Source organism: Lipotes vexillifer, unplaced genomic scaffold (assembly GCF_000442215.2).
Source record: "Lipotes vexillifer unplaced genomic scaffold, Lipotes_vexillifer_v1.1 scaffold143, whole genome shotgun sequence".
NCBI lineage: Eukaryota > Metazoa > Chordata > Mammalia > Artiodactyla > Lipotidae > Lipotes > Lipotes vexillifer.
This window is the reverse complement of record NW_006784092.1, coordinates 9832-29658: the sequence shown is the minus strand read 5'-3', so window position 1 is coordinate 29658 and position 19827 is coordinate 9832. Positions and strand designations below refer to the sequence as shown.

Sequence of the window (19827 nt, the reverse complement as noted above, 5' to 3'; positions counted from 1 at the left end):
CCGCAAATGTCTTTCCTAGAAGGCTTCCCACTCTGCCAAATGCACGGTTGAAGCAATTAAATGTTTAATAATTAAAGTTTTGTCAAAGTAATCTGTGTATCATGAAAACAAAGCAATAAGGCAATAGGTGCCCGCCCCTAAATCCTTTTTTGCCGAGGCCACCACATTTAACTTTTTCATGTTTAGAGCTTTTTATGACCCTACTAAATCTAAATAATGTGCTTCCATCGCATTTCTGGATTTATCATTTTGATATTTCTTTACCTCACTTCCCTTCTCCACCATCTTCTCAATTTTCAGTAGCTATTTTCAATTCTTTGTTAATCTCTGTAGCTTTAAATCATAGATATCAGCCTCTGTTGTGTCAGCCTTAGGTAGTAGTTCTTGGGGCCCCTCCGTGGTAGATGAGGATATTGACATTTCTTCCACATCCAGCCTACTATCAGCTAGACCTTAACATTTACATTTAATACTCGTGTATTCAAAAATATTTGAGCACTGTTTCTGGCCTTAGGGATATGGTCATGAACAAAATAGATTATGTCAGTATCCTCATGAAACTTCTGCTGTGGGAAGTAAGACAATAAACACATATGTGTCAAATGACATTAAGAGCAGGAATTTGGAGAAGTCATTTCAAGCTGGGAGGAAAGCAGGAATCCAAGTGGGTGGAATGAATGGACATGGGGTCTGTGAGAAAATGTGGAAGTTCCTCCTTTTGCTTGACTGGGCTGTTTCAGGGTGAAGAGAGAGCTTCTTGTTGGACTGAGGGCTGGGGAACCAGGATAGGCTCTTCAGTAGGTTAGTGATTTAGTAAAACAAGGTTTTAGGATATTGGTCCTACAGTTTGGTAGTGCCAGTGGGAGGAGGAAAAGCAAGAGACAGGGAGGCCAGTGAGAAGGCAGGACCTCCTGATGGCCTGTAACAGACAGTTCTGCAAAATCTACTCACTGCCCCACTTCCTTCAGGAAACCTCACAGGACTACCATTAAACTACAGTGATTTCTCTCTCCTCTTGAATTTTTATTATACTTTGAAGCTGGAGAGGTTAAGTACTTTGCCCAAGATAGAATGGCAGAGCCCAGGACCAAGCATCTGTTAAATGAGGGGAGAGTAGAATAACGGTTTCTACTTAGGGTTTTGAAATACATTGAGCCAATCCATGTAAAATGCTCAGAAGAGTGCCTGGCATATAGTGTACTCAAGGAGTGCTCGCTTTTATTATTAATGTATAATATGCTCTCAACTCCCTAACTTAATTATAAAAGCATTTTGGGTTTTAGAACTGTTTTCTGTGTCTAGCTCATTTATTCCTTCAGCAAATATTTATTCAGCAATAACTGCATGACAGGCACTTTTTAGGTCCTAAGGATACAACGATGACTAAGACCATCAGGGCTTTTCCTTTTATAGACTAACTGGTAACACAGACTTGCACGGTGAACAAATAAACGTTGTCAACAGTACCAAGAGCCTGCCATTGGTCATTCAAGTTCTGTGCCCACATATGGCCCTATCAGAAATCTCAGGTTTCTTGCTGGAGTAGTGAATTCATCAATATGGGTTTAATTATCATCAGATGACCTTTGTTTTTATCTTCCAAGGGCTGTTTGTCCATATCTGCTTCTAATGTATCACTGAGGAGAGTGTCTTGGCATCTTAGCGGTTGTTAGTGCTGGAGAAGTGGACAGGTTTACAGGAGGTGGGGAAAGTTGCTGGTTCCCTTATACCTTACACTTCAGTGTGCAACACAAGAAAACAAGTTGAGCATATAGGCCATGGGCTTCTGGCATATTACCTTTTCTGCACCTTGACGTACATAAATATACATAGAAACATCCTAGAGAGTGAGGAAGGTGGGTATTTCTGGCCTTATTTTGGATAGTGAAACCACACGAAGTTCAAGAGAAACAGTGCTGATTTCGTGAGCATGATGGAGGTGGAGTGAGAATGGGCTGGCGAGCGAACCCAGAGGAGGGTCAGAGATGACCAGGTGAATGGAAACTGAGAATTCCCAGCATCCCAACATTCAGGCATCCCCAGATGTCCCTTCCGTGGCATGAGAAATGTGACCCAGTAGATTCAGTTGGGAAGGCCAGAGCTTATTAAACAGGGTTCATAAAGGATCCAGAAGAGGAAGCTATCTTTTTCAGTCACTACTTATCCCTTTTACCTATCCCTCTGCTCTTCCGCTCTTTTTTCCCTTATTTGGGTTTCTTTCCTTCTTCTCAGCCTTCAGTGGCTCCTCCTGGTTTTATTCATGTTCTGAGGAGGGTGTGACAGGAGCCATGGATCCCGCGGCATTGGTGGAAGCCGTCGTAGAAGAAGTGGCCTGTCCCATCTGCATGACCTTCCTGAAAGAGCCTGTGAGCATCGACTGTGGCCACAGCTTCTGCCACAACTGTCTCTCTGGACTCTGGGAGGTCCCAGGAGAATCCCAGAACTGGGGTTACTCATGTCCCCTCTGCCGGGCTCCCGTCCAGCCAAGGAACCTGCGGCCTAATTGGCAGCTGGCCAATGTTGTAGAAAAAGTCCGACGGCTCGGGCTGCATCCAGGAATGGGGCTGAAGGGCGACGTGTGCAAGACCCACGAGGAGCAGCTAAAGATGTTCTGCAAAGAGGATGGCCTGATCGTGTGCGAGGCCTGTGGCCGGTCCCCCGAGCACGAGGCCCACAGTGTCGTGCCCATGGAGGATGTCGCCTGGGATTATAAGGTGGGAGATGAAGGCCAGCTCCCCCCAGTCTCTCCCCTGCCCTTCACTTGGCTATCTCTAGATCAAGAACTTGACCAGGGGCCCAAGAGACAAAATGAGAGCTGATTCCTTTGGCTTCTCGCACTCCCAGATCCCAGGGACCTGATACAGTGAGCTGTACCTCTCCTTACTTCCTTCTTTCCCACTTCCACACCTTACCCCAGTCCCAACAGGTTTAATGCCTAACCCAAACTTGCTTTCCTTACTAAGAATTTGAGGGAGACCATTTTGGTCCAGCTGGGGTTCTGGGTGCCTTGGAGGAGGTAGTCAAGGCTATACCTATCAGAACGTGCAAACTCCTCCTAGCAATGCCACAGATAATCAGTGAACATCAGGTGAGTCACTTTAAACTCCTCATTTTATAGACAAAACAAAGGCTTAGAAGTTTGAGATCATGATCATTGGTTTTAGAGCTAGAAGGGACCATGGCTGAGTCATTTAGGATTGAGTGAGATTGTCTAATCTAATGTTGTAGGGTCCCTTCTGACTTAAGTTAGTTAAAGGAAGATCAAAGGCCTTCTTACTCTTCAGCCACTGTTCTTTCTCTTCTCCTTACCTTCTATTTATTGGGGGCAATAGGGGGAGCCATCTCTGACACCCACTGCTCCTTTTTTATAGCTATCTTATCAACTTCTAACTTCTTATATTTTCCTTAGATGTCAATGCTGACATATCTTTATTGGAATCACTATCCCAATGATTCTGTGATCCATTGATCCTGTACTGGTCTTAATTCTCTTTCTTGAAGTTGAGATTAGAAGGTAAAATTGTAAGATGAATCCCCTGAATTAGCTGTTTTCCTATGCAAAAAGAATTTCTGAAAAATTAAAAGTATTTATTTATTTTGTCTTGCAAGTATTAGAATAGGGAGGCAGTATACCATAGGCATAAGAATTAAAGAGCTGGGTTAAATCCCAGCCCGACCATTTACTAGCTGAGTGACTTTGCGTAGGTCACTCTGTAGCCCTCAGTTTTGTTGGTACATCTTTAATAAAATGGTCCATATTATTATGAGATTACTTTATGCTTCCCAGTAGTCATCTCTTGCATTAGAGCCTAGGATGGTACTTCTTACCTTTAGGGTGCACATGAACCACACAAGGGTCTTGCTAAAATTCAGGAGATCTGGGGTGAAGCCCAAGATCCTGCATTGCTAACAAGCTCCCAGGTGATGTTGATGCTGCTGACACACATGGACCACACTTTGAATAACAAGGTTTAGGAGGCTGTAGGATAACAAAGCAGATAAGGATAAAAAGAGGCATGGATAGGAAAAGTCCAAGATAGTTTTCTGGCCAGGTTGGAAATGGACCTTTTCTTCTGCTTTACAGAAACTTAGAGACTGGGGGAGTTGAAATGATTCTCAGATTGAGAGACCTTGGATGTAATCTGGGCAGGAATCTGCTCCCTCTGTGGTGGTCCCTTTTCTCCCAGCATGCATTCTGGCCCACCCCCTGAGGGATGCTTGTTTTCCCATCACCTACCAATGCTAGGAAGCCTGGCTATCCACCCAGGCTACCCGAGGTGTCCTCATGAGGTTTTTGTCTCTTTCAGTGGAAACTCCATGAGGCTTTGGAACATCTGAGGAAAGAGCAAGAAGAGGCCTGGAAGCTGGAAGTTGGTGAGAGGAAACGAACTGCCAACTGGAAGGCAAGTTGCCCCCTGGGGAAAGGAGTCTGTGTGGTCCCTGTGTTGTCCTGAAGCTGGCCCATGGTACCTTCCTCATCTCTGTGAGGCAGAATGTGGGGTTTGAGGTCAGAGAGCCTGGGGTCCTCATGCCAGCTTTCTCTACTAGGTGTGCGGCCTTCAGTTGGCCTTGGGACCACTCACTTGCAGTTTCTTGAATGTGATGTAGAGATAACTTCTGGGCTGTCCTCATACGTGAGAAAGGAAAAGTACACACCTCGCATATGCTTTAGCTCACAGAGGTATGACTTGTGTATCACAGAGTGTAATGCTTAGTAAAGCATAGTTTCTGTTCCTCTTTCCTCAGCTAAAGCATATTTACTAAAAGTTAAATTATTAAAATAGTGGAAAATCACTTCAGAAATAAACCCAAGGCCCATAACTATCAAACTATCAGAACTTGTGATCGACGGAAGGTAACGTTGAGTCAGTCTAAAACAGCATATTGAATTGATACAATACCAGTAAGAAGCAAAATCATCTGACAGTGTAGTTGTTACACTGCCTGGTCATTATTCTGAAAATAGAATGTATATTCTGAAAATGGAAAATAGTCTGGAATATATAGTACAAAGGTAATATCCTGGGCCCTACTGGGGTCAACAAGCGTTAGTAATAGGGACTGAGGAGCATGTACTGGAGCTGTAGGAACAGGAAGTTAGGAAAAATCATATCCTTTGTCTGTGCCTCTACAGTGCCTGGCACACAGTTGGCACCAGGACATTCTAGAGTGCGTGTGTGTGTGCACATACCAGCGTCCTCAATCCTGGGTGGCCCTTACACAACCAGTATCCGTGCTGATTTCTGATCTTGGCTCTACAGATACAGGTGGAAACCCGAAAGCAGAGCATCATATGGGAGTTTGAGAAGTACCGGCGATTACTAAAGAAAAAACAGCCACCAGGTCGGCGGCTGGAAGTAGAGGCTGCTGCCGCTCTGGCCAGCCTGGAGCAGGAGGAAGGGGAGACCACACAGAAACTGGGGGTGAGTCACAACGCACTCATCCAGCAGAGCCGGGTCCTGTGGAGAATGATCGCAGAGCTGGAAGAAAGGTCTCAGAGACCTGTCCGCTGGATGCTGCAGGTGAGGGGCAGGCTTTCCTGGGAAGTCTGAGCAAGAGCTGAGGGTGGCCTGGGACTGTAGGAGAGGGGTCACCTCGTCTTCAGTGGGACCTGTCAGCACTCGGCCTACCAGACATGAATTCCGTATACCCGCTGCTAATGCCAGCTGTTCCCCTACCCCTGGTTGGGGGGATGACCTCGTGGCCTCTTAGATGGACATTGTTTAGGCGGCCCTCACATCATACCCGTCCCTCCCTCTGGCCAGAGAGTTGAGATGGAGCCCGAAGTTGGCCAGTGCAGCCAGGGCTCAGCCTGCCCTGCCTGCCTCCTGTAGGCTTCTTCCCCGCTCCCTCTGCACGCCTTCTCTCCAGCTTTGCTCTCTGCCTTCCCCTTCCCTAGGAGCAGCTCCCTCCTACAGCTCTGTATCTGTCTGGTCCCTCCAAGGAACGGGGCATACTCACGTGCTGCATATCTTTTTCTCCTTCTAGGGTATTCAGGAAGTCTTAAACAGGTATGTTTCCATCTCTGGAGCCCCTCGACAGCCCTGTAAGAGAAAGTGGGGCCAGGCCAGAGCCAGAAGTGGGGAAGGAACCTAGACCAAGTACCTACAGAAAAGTGGGTGCTGGTCCGTAATCTTCTGCCCCTTCCATTGTATTGGCTAAGGAAGCTTTCAGCATCGTTCTTTTTTCTTCTTTGTGCTTGGCCAAGTTCATTTCAAGCATTACCAATAAGAGTTTCAGGTAGAGCTATAAAATGTATGGTTTCAAGTACAAACCATACATAAAATGTATGGTTTCAAGTACATCTCCCCAAGGAGGGGAGAAGACTCCAGCTGTCTCCAGTAGCATCAGTGCTCTGAGTCTGCATATGGGCCCTTCTCCTCTGCAGTACACCTCTTCCTCTCCCAATGTCAGATTCACACCTAACCCTTCCCCTGGCCTAGGTATGTGAATATTCTCTCTGTGCCACAAGCCATTCAGCTCAGTCAAATAATCATCACATCTCTGCTCCACCTGGTATTGCTGGGGAGGGGCACCTTGCTGACTCCATCCCTGGCCAAGCCCCCTTCCCTGTACTAAGGGAAGGCCCATGTGGCAGAGCCAGGACTTCTGGCCCCAAGGCCTACCCCTCTCTACCAGGAGCAAGTCTTGGAGCCTGCAGAGACCAGAACCAGTCTCGCTGGAGCTGAAGACGGACTGCCGTGTGCTGGGGCTCAGAGAGATCCTGAAGACGTATGCAGGTAATGAATGCTCGGCGGGATTGTTATGAGCGGGGGGCGGGGGGCGGGGGGCAGGACCCCTCCCGGAGAAATAAAATGGCTCGGTGCCCTCTGGATGCCCATCACCCACCCGTCACTGAGGAAATCGCTGGCTGTATCTATCACAGAGACCTCGCCCAGGCCCCCTCGCTCTGTGTCAGGGTACCAACCAGGATCTTTTTCCCTAGCGGATGTGCGGCTGGATCCAGACACTGCTTATTCTCGCCTCATCGTGTCTGAGGACAGAAAATGCGTGCGCTATGGAGACACCAAGCAGAAGCTGCCCGACAATCCTGAGAGATTTTACCGCTACAATATCGTCCTGGGCAGTCAGTGCATCTCCTCGGGTCGGCACTACTGGGAGGTGGAGGTGGGAGACAGGTCTGAATGGGGCCTGGGAGTGTGTAAGGAAAATGTAGACCGGAAGGAGGTGGTCTATTTATCCCCCCACTACGGATTCTGGGTGATCAGGCTGAGGAAGGGTGATGAGTACCGGGCAGGCACCGATGAATACCCACTCCTGTCCTTGCCCGTCCCTCCCCGCCGGGTGGGAGTCTTCCTGGATTACGAGGCCCATGACATCTCCTTCTACAATGTGACTGATAGCGGCTCCCACATTTTCACTTTCCCCCATTATCCCTTCCCTGGGCGCCTCCTGCCCTATTTCAGTCCTTGCTACAGCATTGGAGCCAACAACACCGCTCCCCTGGCCATCTGCTCCCTGGATGGGGATGACTAAGAGAGCCACCATTTTAGCCAGAGGCCTTGGAATGTCGCCTGGCCCGCAGGGGTCTTGGAGGACCCTGCCCCTGATGAGGGTCCCCTGGAACTGAGCTGAGCCTGGAACCCAGGGATTCCTCTGCCTGACCCAGTGGTGTGTCGCTACTGGGCCAGTCTCCCACTAAACCACTCATGTTAAAAAGCTGAGGCTCGGCCAAAGGAGCATCGCACCCCTGCGGGAAGTATGACAAGGCTTTTGGTGAGCATCACAGCGGCTCTGAGGACCAGGACAGTGCTTTCTGCAGGTCATGCCCCTCTTCCCCATCCCTGTCAGTGCCATAATTCAGTGAGGGTGATGAATTAGATCCGATCTTCAGGAAACCCATTGGGTCAGGTTTACCGACAAGCCAGAATACTGTCCGTGTCCAGAGCTGGTTGCTGTGCTGATAGCAGCAGGAGGATGCTTCACCTGAGGTGTACTGAGGTGCCTCTGAGCACCCATATTTCACCCCAGCTCTCTGACCTCCCAGCTAGAGAAATGCATCACCAATTGCTCAGACCGCCCCAGTGGCCATCTCCTCTCTGAGCACAAGCTGGGCAAGTCACTCATCTCAGACTGTAATGAGACCTGTGTCCTGGTCCTGCCCTTTTCTCTAAATGTCAGAATCGGAAAACCTGTGCGCCTTGTTTCTATTTTCACTTCATGGATGAAGAGACTGAAATGGCCTTAGTGCAGTCAGTTATTTCTAACAAAGCTGATGGAAAGAAGAGTGTATAGATTATAAAGTATTTCTCACATTCAAATGAAACCAGACTGACAAACTCACTTCTCAGGTCACATGTCTGCATATCATTCATTACATTCAGGTCTGAAACACCCCAATGTTTGAAAGATTTTAAGTGTCCTCAATGGGAAAATGGGTATAGTAACTGCATACTCTCCTACCTCGCAGGATTGTTGTGAAGATCTCAGATCCATCCCGTACTTTTGTTCCTTTCTCAGGGGCAGGGAAGGCAAGCCATGGATTTTGCCTGTGGTGGCAACCTTCCCATCTCACCTTTTTACAGCATCTTTGCAGCACTGCCTTAGCTTTTTAGGGCCTCTCCTGACAGTCCTGTCCTTTTAGACCAAAAGATACCCATGCCCTGGCCAACTCCGGGCCACAGTAATATATTGAGCGTCTATTATATGTGTTTGTCTTTGGGTTAGAACAGGGACTGTGACATTAGGGTAGAGAATAGAAATAATACAAAGACAAATGTAAAACAAATGCACTGAAAGGAAGGCTCACCCACAAGCTCATTGGGCTAAAGTTTGGATCTTTGTTTGTCACCAAGGGAATCTTCATGGTTCTGGTAAATATTCTGCCTTTCTCTTCCCTACATCTGTGACAGAAGGAATAAAGCAGGAGGGAAGTGTGGGGAGGAAGAATAGGACTAGGCAGAAAAAGCCATATATGGTAATGAAAGGGAATTAAGACTATATCTGGGCTATTGGCCCTTCAGATTGATTGTTGGGTGTGACGAAAATAATTCATTACCAGTCTTAAAAGTGTGATGTGGGAATGATTGTGGTGGAAACAAACTGTAAAGCAAGCATATGAGAACTATGGGTTTTGCCTGTTGTGAGGGGCTACGGTATATACATTATGTATTGTCACTGTGATGCTGATGTAGTTTAAGCTTGAAAGTAGTGACTGTTGAGTTAGGATTGGGCAGCAAAGTAGTTACTAGGTTAGGTACAGGCAGAAGCAAAATCATTCCTTTAATAAAGAATAGCAAAAATTGTCTTTCTACCTTAATTGTGTTGGTTGTTCACATATGAAGGAGGTGAAACAGGCCAAAGTGGAGAAATAAACTCATTCCTCCACCATGCTTCCAAGTTGCTCCTTGAGCATTAGCAGTAGAAGGGGAGAACTTGCTATCATCCGCCTGGAGGGAAATGAACTGATAAGTCACAGACCTGGTCTTGGCAAAGGGTTGAACAGATCTACATTAGAGGGACCATATATCTTTGTGTGTGTAGGGGAGCGGGGCAGGGCAGGGGGACTCCCTGGGGAAGTGTATATAGACTTGAGAAATTGATCTTTAGGAAGTGCTTCCAGCTATGTCCATGGAAACTTAACAGAGAGTCTAGGAACTGCATCAGTGTTCTTTTCTGTGGTTTTATTAGGCCAAATCTTGGAAGGTTCCTAAAAAAGAGAATTATTAGGTGATAAATTCATTCAAACCTAGAATGAATTAAGGAGTGGAATGGCATTATTTGTAATGTGCTCTTTGGTTTTTTTTTTTTAATTTGTATTTGGTTTTTTTTTTTACATTTATAAGCTGATTTGGGTGCTGTGATTACTTGTTAAAAGAATTACAAGGTTAAATATATTATGTGTTATCATAATGTCTGATTTTTAAGACCAGGCAAAAAGATGAAAGGTCTTAAGTGTATGAAAATCCTTTTCTCTAGGGTAGTTGCTTACACTTACTTTCTAAGAACAAGAACCTTATTTGTCTGCTTCACCATTGTAACCCAAGTCTAGCATTGTGTGTGTGTGTGTGTGTGTCTGTGTGTGTGTGTCTAAATATTTAAGTGAGGGAACTTCCATTCATATGCCTAGAATCAAAACGAAAGTAAGATCTTCTTGCCTCATAGGGGCATGAAAGACTGGATGTTATTTAATTACAGTCCTGTTCAAAAACTGATTTGATGGCTAATTACAAAAGTGGTCCTGAAGGGGACAAGGCAGGTAGCCATGTGGAAGGCAGAGTGCCTGCACCACTCTCTGGAATGCCTAGGGTTTTACCTCCAACTTGGTGTGATAATTCACTACAAGGCAGGGGTGAACTTTGCCCATCCTTGTTTTGCTGGCAGAGAAACCAAGGGGTGCAATGCCTGAGCCTTGAGGGGAAAGGCTATTCAAAGGGTAAAATGCTTGGGTCCTGCGAAAGGTGGATACAGCGGGCAAACCTTGGGGTAGCAACTCCCCACAGGAAATCCAATCTCTCTTTTTTCCAAACAGGATTGGCTGTAATCTCAAGAATCCTAACACAGAGTCTACTGTTGCTCCCAGGCTCTAGTTAAATGAGCACACGTTGCTTCACGTGCTGGGCAGGGGTCGTATCTGAATATATTGGGAGAAGCGCAGGTTTTTCTGTTTGGGGCAGCCATGGCAGAGAACCAGTCCATTTTGGGAAGTATGAAAGTTCAATATTTGAGTACCAACGGTGGGTCTCAGCTAGTTTCAGTGAGTAGTGGCGTGAATGAAACACAAAGCTGGCAGGGCAGGCTTCTGATTGAAATGCCGAAAAGAAATTTCTGTTTTGAATGCAGGCTGGACTATCCCTTTGTCACTTTCCATCAGATGCTTTAATGCATCTAATAACTCGTTGATTAAATGGGCATAGCCAAATCATTGGGTTGCTTGTAGAGAAAGAATAGTGTGACTAAATGGAAATCTTATCAAATACGCTTAACCATCTCACGATCTTGATTTGGTTTTATGTTATGGGGTTGCAAGGGAAGGAGAGTTGCTTTTTTCTACTCTTTGCGAACTCAGTGCATCGTTATCTGATTTTGAGAGGTTGATTCCTACTCTGATATTCAGAAATAGAATACATTCTAGGTAGGTAAATATCAATATTAGCAAAGAGTATGGATGCTAAGTTGTTAAGCATGAGATCCCTCTGGAACAGTTACTACGTGAATGCTGATCTACGCAGGAATACAGTTTCAATAGTGCCTAGGGCTACCCTTTAAAATTATGGAATTAGAAATTTACTGGGTATATTTTTAAAGTATATACAGTAATTCAGGTATTGTTTTATGTGCTTTCCATTCATTATTTTATCTTCAATATCCTCTATGAATTAGTGTTGTTTCCTCATCAGTAGAAAGGAGACATTAAGACTCAAATACAATAACTTGCCGTCAACACTTACTGGGAAATTATCTTAAGATTTTCAAATATACCAGGATCAAATATATGTATCACATATGAAATCTCTTTCTTTTAACATATACTGATTATTCAGTTTAAGACTTTCCGAAAGAGGAAAAATAAAAACAAAAACCAATGAATTATCTGATGACCTGGAAAGAGTCACAACTTCATTATTATTGTTCTCCATTAACCTTTTTATCCCAGAGCATACCTCCTTAGAGATGTCCAAAAGAAGACAGACCTGTGTTATATCTGATCCCTCTATTTTGTATCTTACAGTTAAGTTACACAGGCAGGACTAAGAAGCAAGGAGAGAGATGTCAAAACCAAACTCACGTTGCTTTAGCTTCTGTTGCTTAGAAACAAAAAGCTGGTGATTAGTATACTGATTACAACTAGCTTAACAATAGTGGGGATATTAAAAGGCTATAGAGGTATATCTTACACAACTTAATAACAGGGGTGTACCTAGGTGTTCAAAATGAATTGGAACCAGAGAACCAGAGACTCAGTTTCTTCATCCCATTTTGCTAATCTGTTTCTCTTGCTGTGGAACAGATTTCTCTTTCCAAGTTCGTGTGTTGGAAAATGGCCACCATCAGTGACCCCAAGTTTGTATCTCCTCACATAAACTGGGATCCATTTTGACTGGAGACAGACTCTGGTCCAGGTGTGAGCACATGACCCAAGTTGAGTGGATTCATCAATGGGCCAGAGGTCAGGGTCACATATATTAACAGTTGCTTCTGTATAATAACATAAGGAGATGAACAGTTGTGAGAAAATCAGTCAGGTATAGGGGTACCTAACAGTTGGTTTCTTCTGCAGAGGGACTGGTAGGATACTAAGTTGGAAGTGTAGGTCAGGAAGGGAAAATCCCAAATCTATATTCTCTTCCCAAACTTACCTCTGATTCAGATACTAGTTAATTGAAACCATAAAATGCACTGTCAGAAAATTATTTCATTTATAGCCTTGCTAAAAATTAAAAAGTTAGGCAAAGTTACCCTTTACAGCTTCATCTTAGAACTTCTGTGGTACCAGGTGAACCAAACCAGTGCCACAGACGTCTCAGGCATCTTTGAACTTGGCTGGAATGCTCAAGGTCTGAACAAACTGTGTTCATGAACCCAGGTTGGAGTGGTTAAAGAGGCAGTGCGTCAGCAAGCTCCATGTTCGCTCCCTTATTTGTTTGGTTCTCAGGCCATAGATGATGGGGTTTAAGGTTGGTGGGATGATCAGGTACAAGTCAGCTAACAGCACCTGGATGTGCATAGGCACTATGTCCTTCCCTAGCCAGGCCACATAGATGGATGCCATCACAGGTAGGAAGTACAGAGCCATAACCCCGACATGGGAGCTGCATGTGCTTAATGGTTTCAACTGAGCATTCTTTGCGGAGAGACCAAATACTACCTGAAGAATCAAGTTATAGGAGGCAGTGATAAAGGCCACTTCAGAACCCACAGTAATGGAGGTTCTGTGGGTTTTCACAGTAATGGAACCAATCAAGCTGTAGAGACTACTGGGCATGGGGTCGGCATATGCCAACTTGGCCACAGCTATGTGCTCACAGTAGGAATGGAGAACCACATTGGAGCCACAGAAAGGCAGATGACTCACCATCCAACTCAATGGAGTCATGAATATGATAGCTCTGATGGTGATGATCACACTCATTCCCAGCATCACTTGAGGTGTGAGAATTCTCTTGTAGTGTAGGGGCTTACAGATGGCCACATAGCAAAAAGCCATGGCCAGTAGCAGCCCTGTCTCCACAGCTGTGGCTGCATGGACAAAATACATCTGAGTGAAACAAGCATTAAAGCTGATGAAGCTGTCTCCTAAGGAGAAAATGCTCACCATCTTGGGCACTACCAAGGAGGCCATAACAATGCCCACAGCAGCCAGAGCAGTACAGGGAGCAGTACATGGGCTCTTGTAGAGTGGACTCCATCCAAATTACAGTCACTATGAGGGTGTTTTCTAACGGCTATGGTATACAAGATGTTCAGTGAGATAACCAGCCAAAGATGTGAAGATTGCAAACCTGGAATACCCACCAGGACAAGGTGGCAGGGGGTTCCATTGTATGGTTGTAGGGTTGCCCCAGCATCACAGATGAGACTGCTTTCCTGTTAATATATAAAATGATGTAAAAGGATGCAATCCTGTAAGACTTGTTCCCAGCTATGGTGTTAGGAGAGCCTGATGGTATTCTTAACTCAGTGGACCACAGGATTAAGGAAGTGACATATGACAAAGTTTTCCTGCTCCACCTTCCATCCTCCTCAGTACTGTGCCTTACTAACTTCTGTTCATCGTTCAAATATCATGAGTTACGTCCTTCAGGAAGCCTTCTCTGCCTCCTGCCCCATCCCATGCGGAAACTAAATTAGGTACCTTCAGAGCTTTTATGGACTCTCATCCATGCTGACCTCTGAGGGACCTAAATTGACAATTCCAATACTCTACCTGTGACTTTATTGTATTCAATCATATGTGTCTTGTTCATGGCCTTATACCTTATACCAAGTGTGTGCACCCATAGCTGTGGTGCACAAGTCCATTAAAAGAAGATATGTGTACTCATTATAGCAAACAGTTGAATGAATGAATGAGAAAACAGAGGAAAGAGTTTTTCTTTTATTTTTGTATGTTCAGTTCCTAATATTTAATAATTGTTGAATGAAACTTTGTGAGATTGAACATGTCACATTGTGCATCTTCTCCTTCCTCAATCTCTCACTTCCCTAATATTGCATCTCTCAAGGCCTCAGGCTAGTGGGTCACCACACCAATTTTGTGACTATGTTGACTTTACGATAGTCATATATAGCCCAAGAACTGTTTCCCAGGTGTCCAGGCAGTCTTAAACGAAGAGTGCTTATTTGCCAAGCCTGGAGACTAGCGTGCTATTAATTATCACCTCGTCCCGCCCCTCAGTCAGGAGTTTTTAAGGCTAAGAACTTTCCGTATCCTTGGACCCTGCCTTCACTTGACCCTTCTTGGATTTCTCATCAGGCCTGGCTCCTCCCTAAAAAATTGAGTAGATCAGATTGATGGAGTACTGGCCACAGAATCCCATCAGCTGCAGTAGCATTTTCTCTTTTAACCAAGGATGAGACAAAAATTTACCTGGTTCTCAATGCTAATCAAGTGACATACATTTGCCCCTTCCATTTACCCACTGGAGAGCCTACCACTAATTGACTCTACACCCAGGTACCAAAGCAGCCTTGATGAGAGTCCTCAGAAGTTTTCTAAAAAGCCAAATATCTGGGATATGATTACAATCTGTGGTCTTTATTGAAACAAACAAACAAACAAAAAACCCTAAACATAAGAAATGCCTTATAACGGAACAGACTGAATAAACTAACGAGCTCTGTTTCATGGTCAGAGGACCTTGCTGTGATGAGTGAAACATCTTCAGTGATAGATCATGAGAAGATGCGGGAAAACTTTTTCAAGTAGAATGATAGTGCAGAGTGAAAACATATATATCCTTAAGACAGCTGTGTGTTTCCTGAATGCCACAAACTCAAGGTTAAGCATCATTCCTTAAAAAGTCGAAGAAGAGTCTAAGGAACCGGAATGCCTCCTCCCCCCACTCACCTCTGATCCAAGATCTTCCTCTCTGCATCTCTGCCCTGTAGAAAATCACCTTTCTCTGAGGGCAGTCTCAGCCGGTGCCTGCCCATCCCTCCTCTCTCTAGCCCTGGCAAGTTGTAATTAGTCGTACCTTTCATTCTCTTGAGAGATAATTTTTCCCCCTCATTCCTTTTTCTTCTTGATTAGCACTGCTAAAGGTTTACATATCTTATTAGTGCTTTCAAATGACTGGACAGTTTGGTTGGTCTTTTTTTTTTTCTTTTTCACTCTTCAATCTATTGCTACTAAAAATTTTCTTGCTAAGACCAACAATGATCTCCATCAATAACATGTTGCCAATTCAGCGTTTTCTTTTCATTCTTTATTTTACTTGACCTATCCCAAACATTTAACATTACTACTTGGTCTCTCATTTTTTTTCGTTAAATTTTTTTTAACATCTTTATTGGAATATAATTGCTTTACAATGTTTCTGCTGTATCACAAAGTGAAGCAGCTATACGTATACATATAACCCCATATCCCCTTCTTCTTGTGTCTCCCTCCCACCCTCCCTATCCCACCCCTCTATGTGGTCACGAAGCACAGAGCTGATCTCCCTGTACTATACGGCTGCTTCCCACTAGCTATGCATTTTATATATGGTAGTGTATATATGTCCATGCCACTCTCTCACTTTGTTGCAGCTTACCCTTCCCCCTCCCCGTGTCTTCAAGTCGACTCTCTACGTCTGCGTCTTTATTCCTGTCCTGCCCCTATGTTCTTCAGAACCTATTTTTTTTTCAGATTCCACATGTATGTGTTAGCATACAGTATTTGTTTTTCTCTGTCTCACTTCACACTGTATGACAGACTCTAGGTCCATCCATCTCACTACAAATAACTCAATTTCCTTTCTTTTTATGGCTGAGTAATATTCCATTGTATATATGTGCCACATCTTCTTTATCCGTTCATCCGATGATGGACACTTAAGTTGCTTACATGTCCTGGCTATTGTAAATAGAGCTGCAGTGAACATTGTGATACATGACTCTTTTTTGAATTATGGTTTTCTCCAGGTATATGCCCAGTAGTGGGATTACTGGGTTGTATGGTAGTTCTATTTTTAGTTTTTTAAGGAACCTCCATACTGTTCTCCATAGTGGCTGTATTAATTTACATTCCAACCAACAGTGCAAGAGGGTTCCCTTTTCTCCACACCCTCTCCAGCATTTATTGTTTCTAGATTTTTGGATGATGGCCATTCTGACCGGTATGTGGTGATACCTCATTGTGGTTTTGATTTGCATTTCTCTAATGATTAGTGATGTTGAGCATCCTTTCATGTGTTTGTTGGCAGTCTGTATAGCTTCATTGAAGAAATGTCTATTTAGGTCTTCTGCCCATTTTTGGATTGGGTTGTTTGTTATTTTAATATTGAGCTGCATGAGCTGTTTATATATTTTAGAGCTTAATCCTTTGTCCATTGATTCATTTGCAAATATTTTCTCCCATTCTGAGGGTTGTCTTTTGGTCTTGTTTATGATTTCCTTTGCTGTGCAAAGCTTTTAAGTGTCATTAGGTCTCATTTGTTTATTTTTGTTTTTATTTCCATTACTCTAGGAGGTGGATCAAAAAAGATCTTGCTGTGTTGTATGTCAAAGAGTGTTCTGGCTTTGTTTTCCTCTAAGAGTTTGATAGTGTCTGGTCTTACATTTAGGTCTCTAAGACACTTTGAGTTTATTTTTGTGTATGGTTTTAGGGAGTGTTCTAATTTCATTCTTTTACATGTACCTGTCCAGTTTTCCCAGCACCACTTATTGAAGAGACTGTCCTTTCTCCCCTGTACATTCCTGCCTCCTTTATCAAAGATAAGGTGACCATATGTGCACAGGTTTATCTCTGGGCTTTCTATCCTGTTCCATTGATCTATATTTCTGTTTTTGTGCCAGTACCATACTGTCTTGATTACTGTAGCTTTGTAGCACAGTCTGAGGTCAGGCAGCCTGATTCCACCAGCTCTGTTTTTCTTTCTCAAGAGTGCTTTGGCTATTCGGGGTCTTTTGTGTTTCCATACAAATTGTGAAATTTCTTGTTCTAGTTCTGTGAAAAATGCCATTGGTAGTTTGATAGGGATTGCACTGAAACTGTAGATTGCTTCGTGTAGTGTAGTCATTTTCACAACGTTGATTCTTCTAATCCAAGAACATGGTATATCTCTCCATCTGTTGGTATCATCTTTAATTTCTTTCATCACTGTCTTATAGTTTTCTGCATACAGGTCTTTTGTCTCCTTAGGTTTATTTCTAGTTATTTTATTCTTTTTGTTGCAGTGGTAAATGGGAGTGTTCCCTTAATTTCTCTTTCAGATTTTTCATCATTAGTGTATAGGAATGCCAGAGATTTCTGTGCATTAATTTTGTATCCTGCTACTTTACCAAATTCATTGATTAGCTCTAGTAGTTTTCTGGTAGCATCTTTAAGATTCTCTGTGAATAGTATCATGTCATCTGCAAACAGTGATAGTTTACTTCTTCCTTTCCAAGTTGGATTCCTTTTATTTATTTTTATTCTCTGATTGCTGTGGCTAAAACTTCCAAAACTATGTTGAATAATAGTGGTGAGAGTGGGCAGCCTTGTCTTTTTCCTGATTTCAGTGGAAATGGTTTCAGTTTTTCACCATTAAGGATGATGTTGGCTGTGGGTTTGTCATACATGGCCTTTATCATGTTGAGGTAAGTTCCTTCTATGCCTGCTTTCTGGAGGGTTTTTATCATAAATTGGTGTCAAATTTTGTCGAAAGCTTTTTCTGCATCTATTGAGATGATCATATAGTTTTTCTCCTTCGATTAGTTAATATGGTTTATCACATTGATTGATTTGCATATTTTGAAGAATCCTTGCATTCCTGGGATAAACCCCACTTGATCATGGTGTATGATCCTTTTAATGTGCTGTTGGATTCTGTTTGCTAGTATTTTGATGAGGAATGTTTTTTTGTAAATTTTATTTATTTATTTTTGGCTGCATTGGGTCTTCATTGCTGCACGTAGGCTTTCTCTTGTTGCGGCGAGTGGGGGCTACTCTTCGTTGCGGTGTTGGGCTTCTGATTGCAGCCACTTCTCTTGTTGTGGAGCATGGGCTCTAGGTGCATGGGCTTCAGTAGCTGTGGCACATGAGCTCAGTAGTTGTGGCTCGCAGGCTCTAGAGCACAGGCTCAGTAGTTGTGGCGCATGAGCTTAGTTGCTCCGTAGCATGTGGGATCTTCCCGGACCAGGGCTTGAACCCATGTCCCCTGCCTTGGCAGGTGGATTCTCAACCACTGTGCCAACAGGAAAGTCCCTTTGTTGAGGATTTTTGCATCTATTTTCAACAGTGATATTGGCCTGTAGTTTTCTTCCTTTGTGACATCTTTGTGTGGTTTTGGTATCAGGCTGATGGTGGTCTTGTAGAATGAGTTTGGGTGTGTTCCTCCCTCTACTATATTTTGGAAGAGTTTGAGAAGTATAGGTGTTAGATCTTCTCTAAATGTTTGATAGAATTTGCCTGTGAATCCATCTGATCATGGGCTTTTGTTTGTTGGAAGATTTTTAATCACAGTTTCAACTTCAGTGCTTGTGATTGGTCTGTTTATATTTTCTATTTCTTCCTGGTTCAGTCTCTGTAGGTTGTGCTTTTCTAAGAAAATGCCCATTTCTTGCAGGATGTCCATTTTATTGGCATATAGTTGCTTGTAGTAATCTCTCATGATCCTTTGTATTTCTGCAGTGTCAGTTGTTACTTCTCCTTTTTCATTTCTAATTCAACTGATTTGAGTCTTCTCCCTTTTTTTCTTGATGAGTCTGCCTAATGGCTTATCCATTTTGTTTATCTTCTCAAAGAACCAGCTTTTAGTTTGATTGATCTTTGTTATCATTTCCTTCAATTCTTTTTCATTTATTTCGGATCTGATCTTTATGATTTCTTTCCTTCTGCTAACTTTGGGGGGTTTTTTGTTCTTTTTTCTCTAATTGTTTTAGGTGTAAGGTTAGTTTGTTTATTTGAGTTGTTTCTTGAGGTAGGATTGTATTGCTATAAACTTCCCTCTTAGAATTGCTTTTGCTGCATCCCATAGGTTTTGGGTCAACACGTTTTCACTGTCATTTGTTTCTAGGTATTTTTTGATTTCCTGTTTGATATCTTCAGTGATCTCTTAGTTATTTAGTAGTGTATTGTTTAGCTTCCATGTGTTTGTATATTTTACAGGTTTTTTTTCCTGTAGTGGATATCTAGTCTCATAGCGTTGTGGTTGGGAAAGATACTTGATACAATTTCAATTTTCTTCCATTTGTGAAAGCCTTATTTGTGACCCAAGATATGATCTATCCTGGAGAATATTCCATGAGCACTTGAGAAGAAAGTGTATACTGTTGTTTTTGGATGAAATGTCGTATAAATATCAATTAAGTCCATCTTGTTTAATGTGTTATTTAAAGCTTGTGTTTCCTTATTTATTTTCATTTTGGATGATCCGTAATTGGTGAAAGTGGGGTGTTAAAGTCCCCTACTATTATTGTGTTACTGTCAATTTCCCCTTTTACAGCTGTTAGAATTTCCCTTATGTATTGAGGTGCTCCAATGTTGGGTGCATAAATATTTACAATTGTTATATCTTCTTCTTAGATTGATCCCTTGATCATTATGTAGTGTCCTTCTTTGTCTCTTGTAATGGTGTTTATTTTAAAGTATTTTGTCTGACATGAGAATTGCTACTCCAGTTTTCTTTTGATTTCCTTTTGCATGGAATATCTTTTTCCATCCCCTCACTTTCAGTCTGT

General features: G+C 43.2%; 2 protein-coding genes across 3 annotated transcripts in view; one reads left to right on the top strand and one right to left on the bottom strand.

The window, feature by feature from the left end:
- TRIM68 (tripartite motif containing 68) overlaps nt 1-9268 on the top strand; it is a 9724-nt gene extending 456 nt beyond the window's left edge. Inside the window, exons 2-7 of one of the 2 annotated variants that reach the window (XM_007456519.1) lie at nt 2233-2714; nt 4308-4403; nt 5262-5522; nt 5989-6011; nt 6640-6740; nt 6947-9268. In XM_007456519.1, the coding sequence (XP_007456581.1) occupies nt 2289-2714; nt 4308-4403; nt 5262-5522; nt 5989-6011; nt 6640-6740; nt 6947-7497 (1458 nt within the window). In that variant the 5' untranslated portion in view covers nt 2233-2288 and the 3' untranslated portion in view covers nt 7498-9268. The remainder of the gene's footprint in view (nt 1-2232; nt 2715-4307; nt 4404-5261; nt 5523-5988; nt 6012-6639; nt 6741-6946) is intronic. The other variant, XM_007456518.1, reaches the window with a different exon arrangement.
- A 3267-nt stretch (nt 9269-12535) lies between these two features.
- Nucleotides 12536-13593, bottom strand: LOC103073943 (olfactory receptor 52I2-like). Its single transcript, XM_082931055.1, is given in 4 exon segments — nt 12536-13330; nt 13332-13404; nt 13406-13484; nt 13487-13593. Coding segments are annotated over 4 exon segments (990 nt in total). The 5' UTR covers nt 13530-13593.
- Between the last annotated feature and the right edge of the window lie 6234 nt (nt 13594-19827).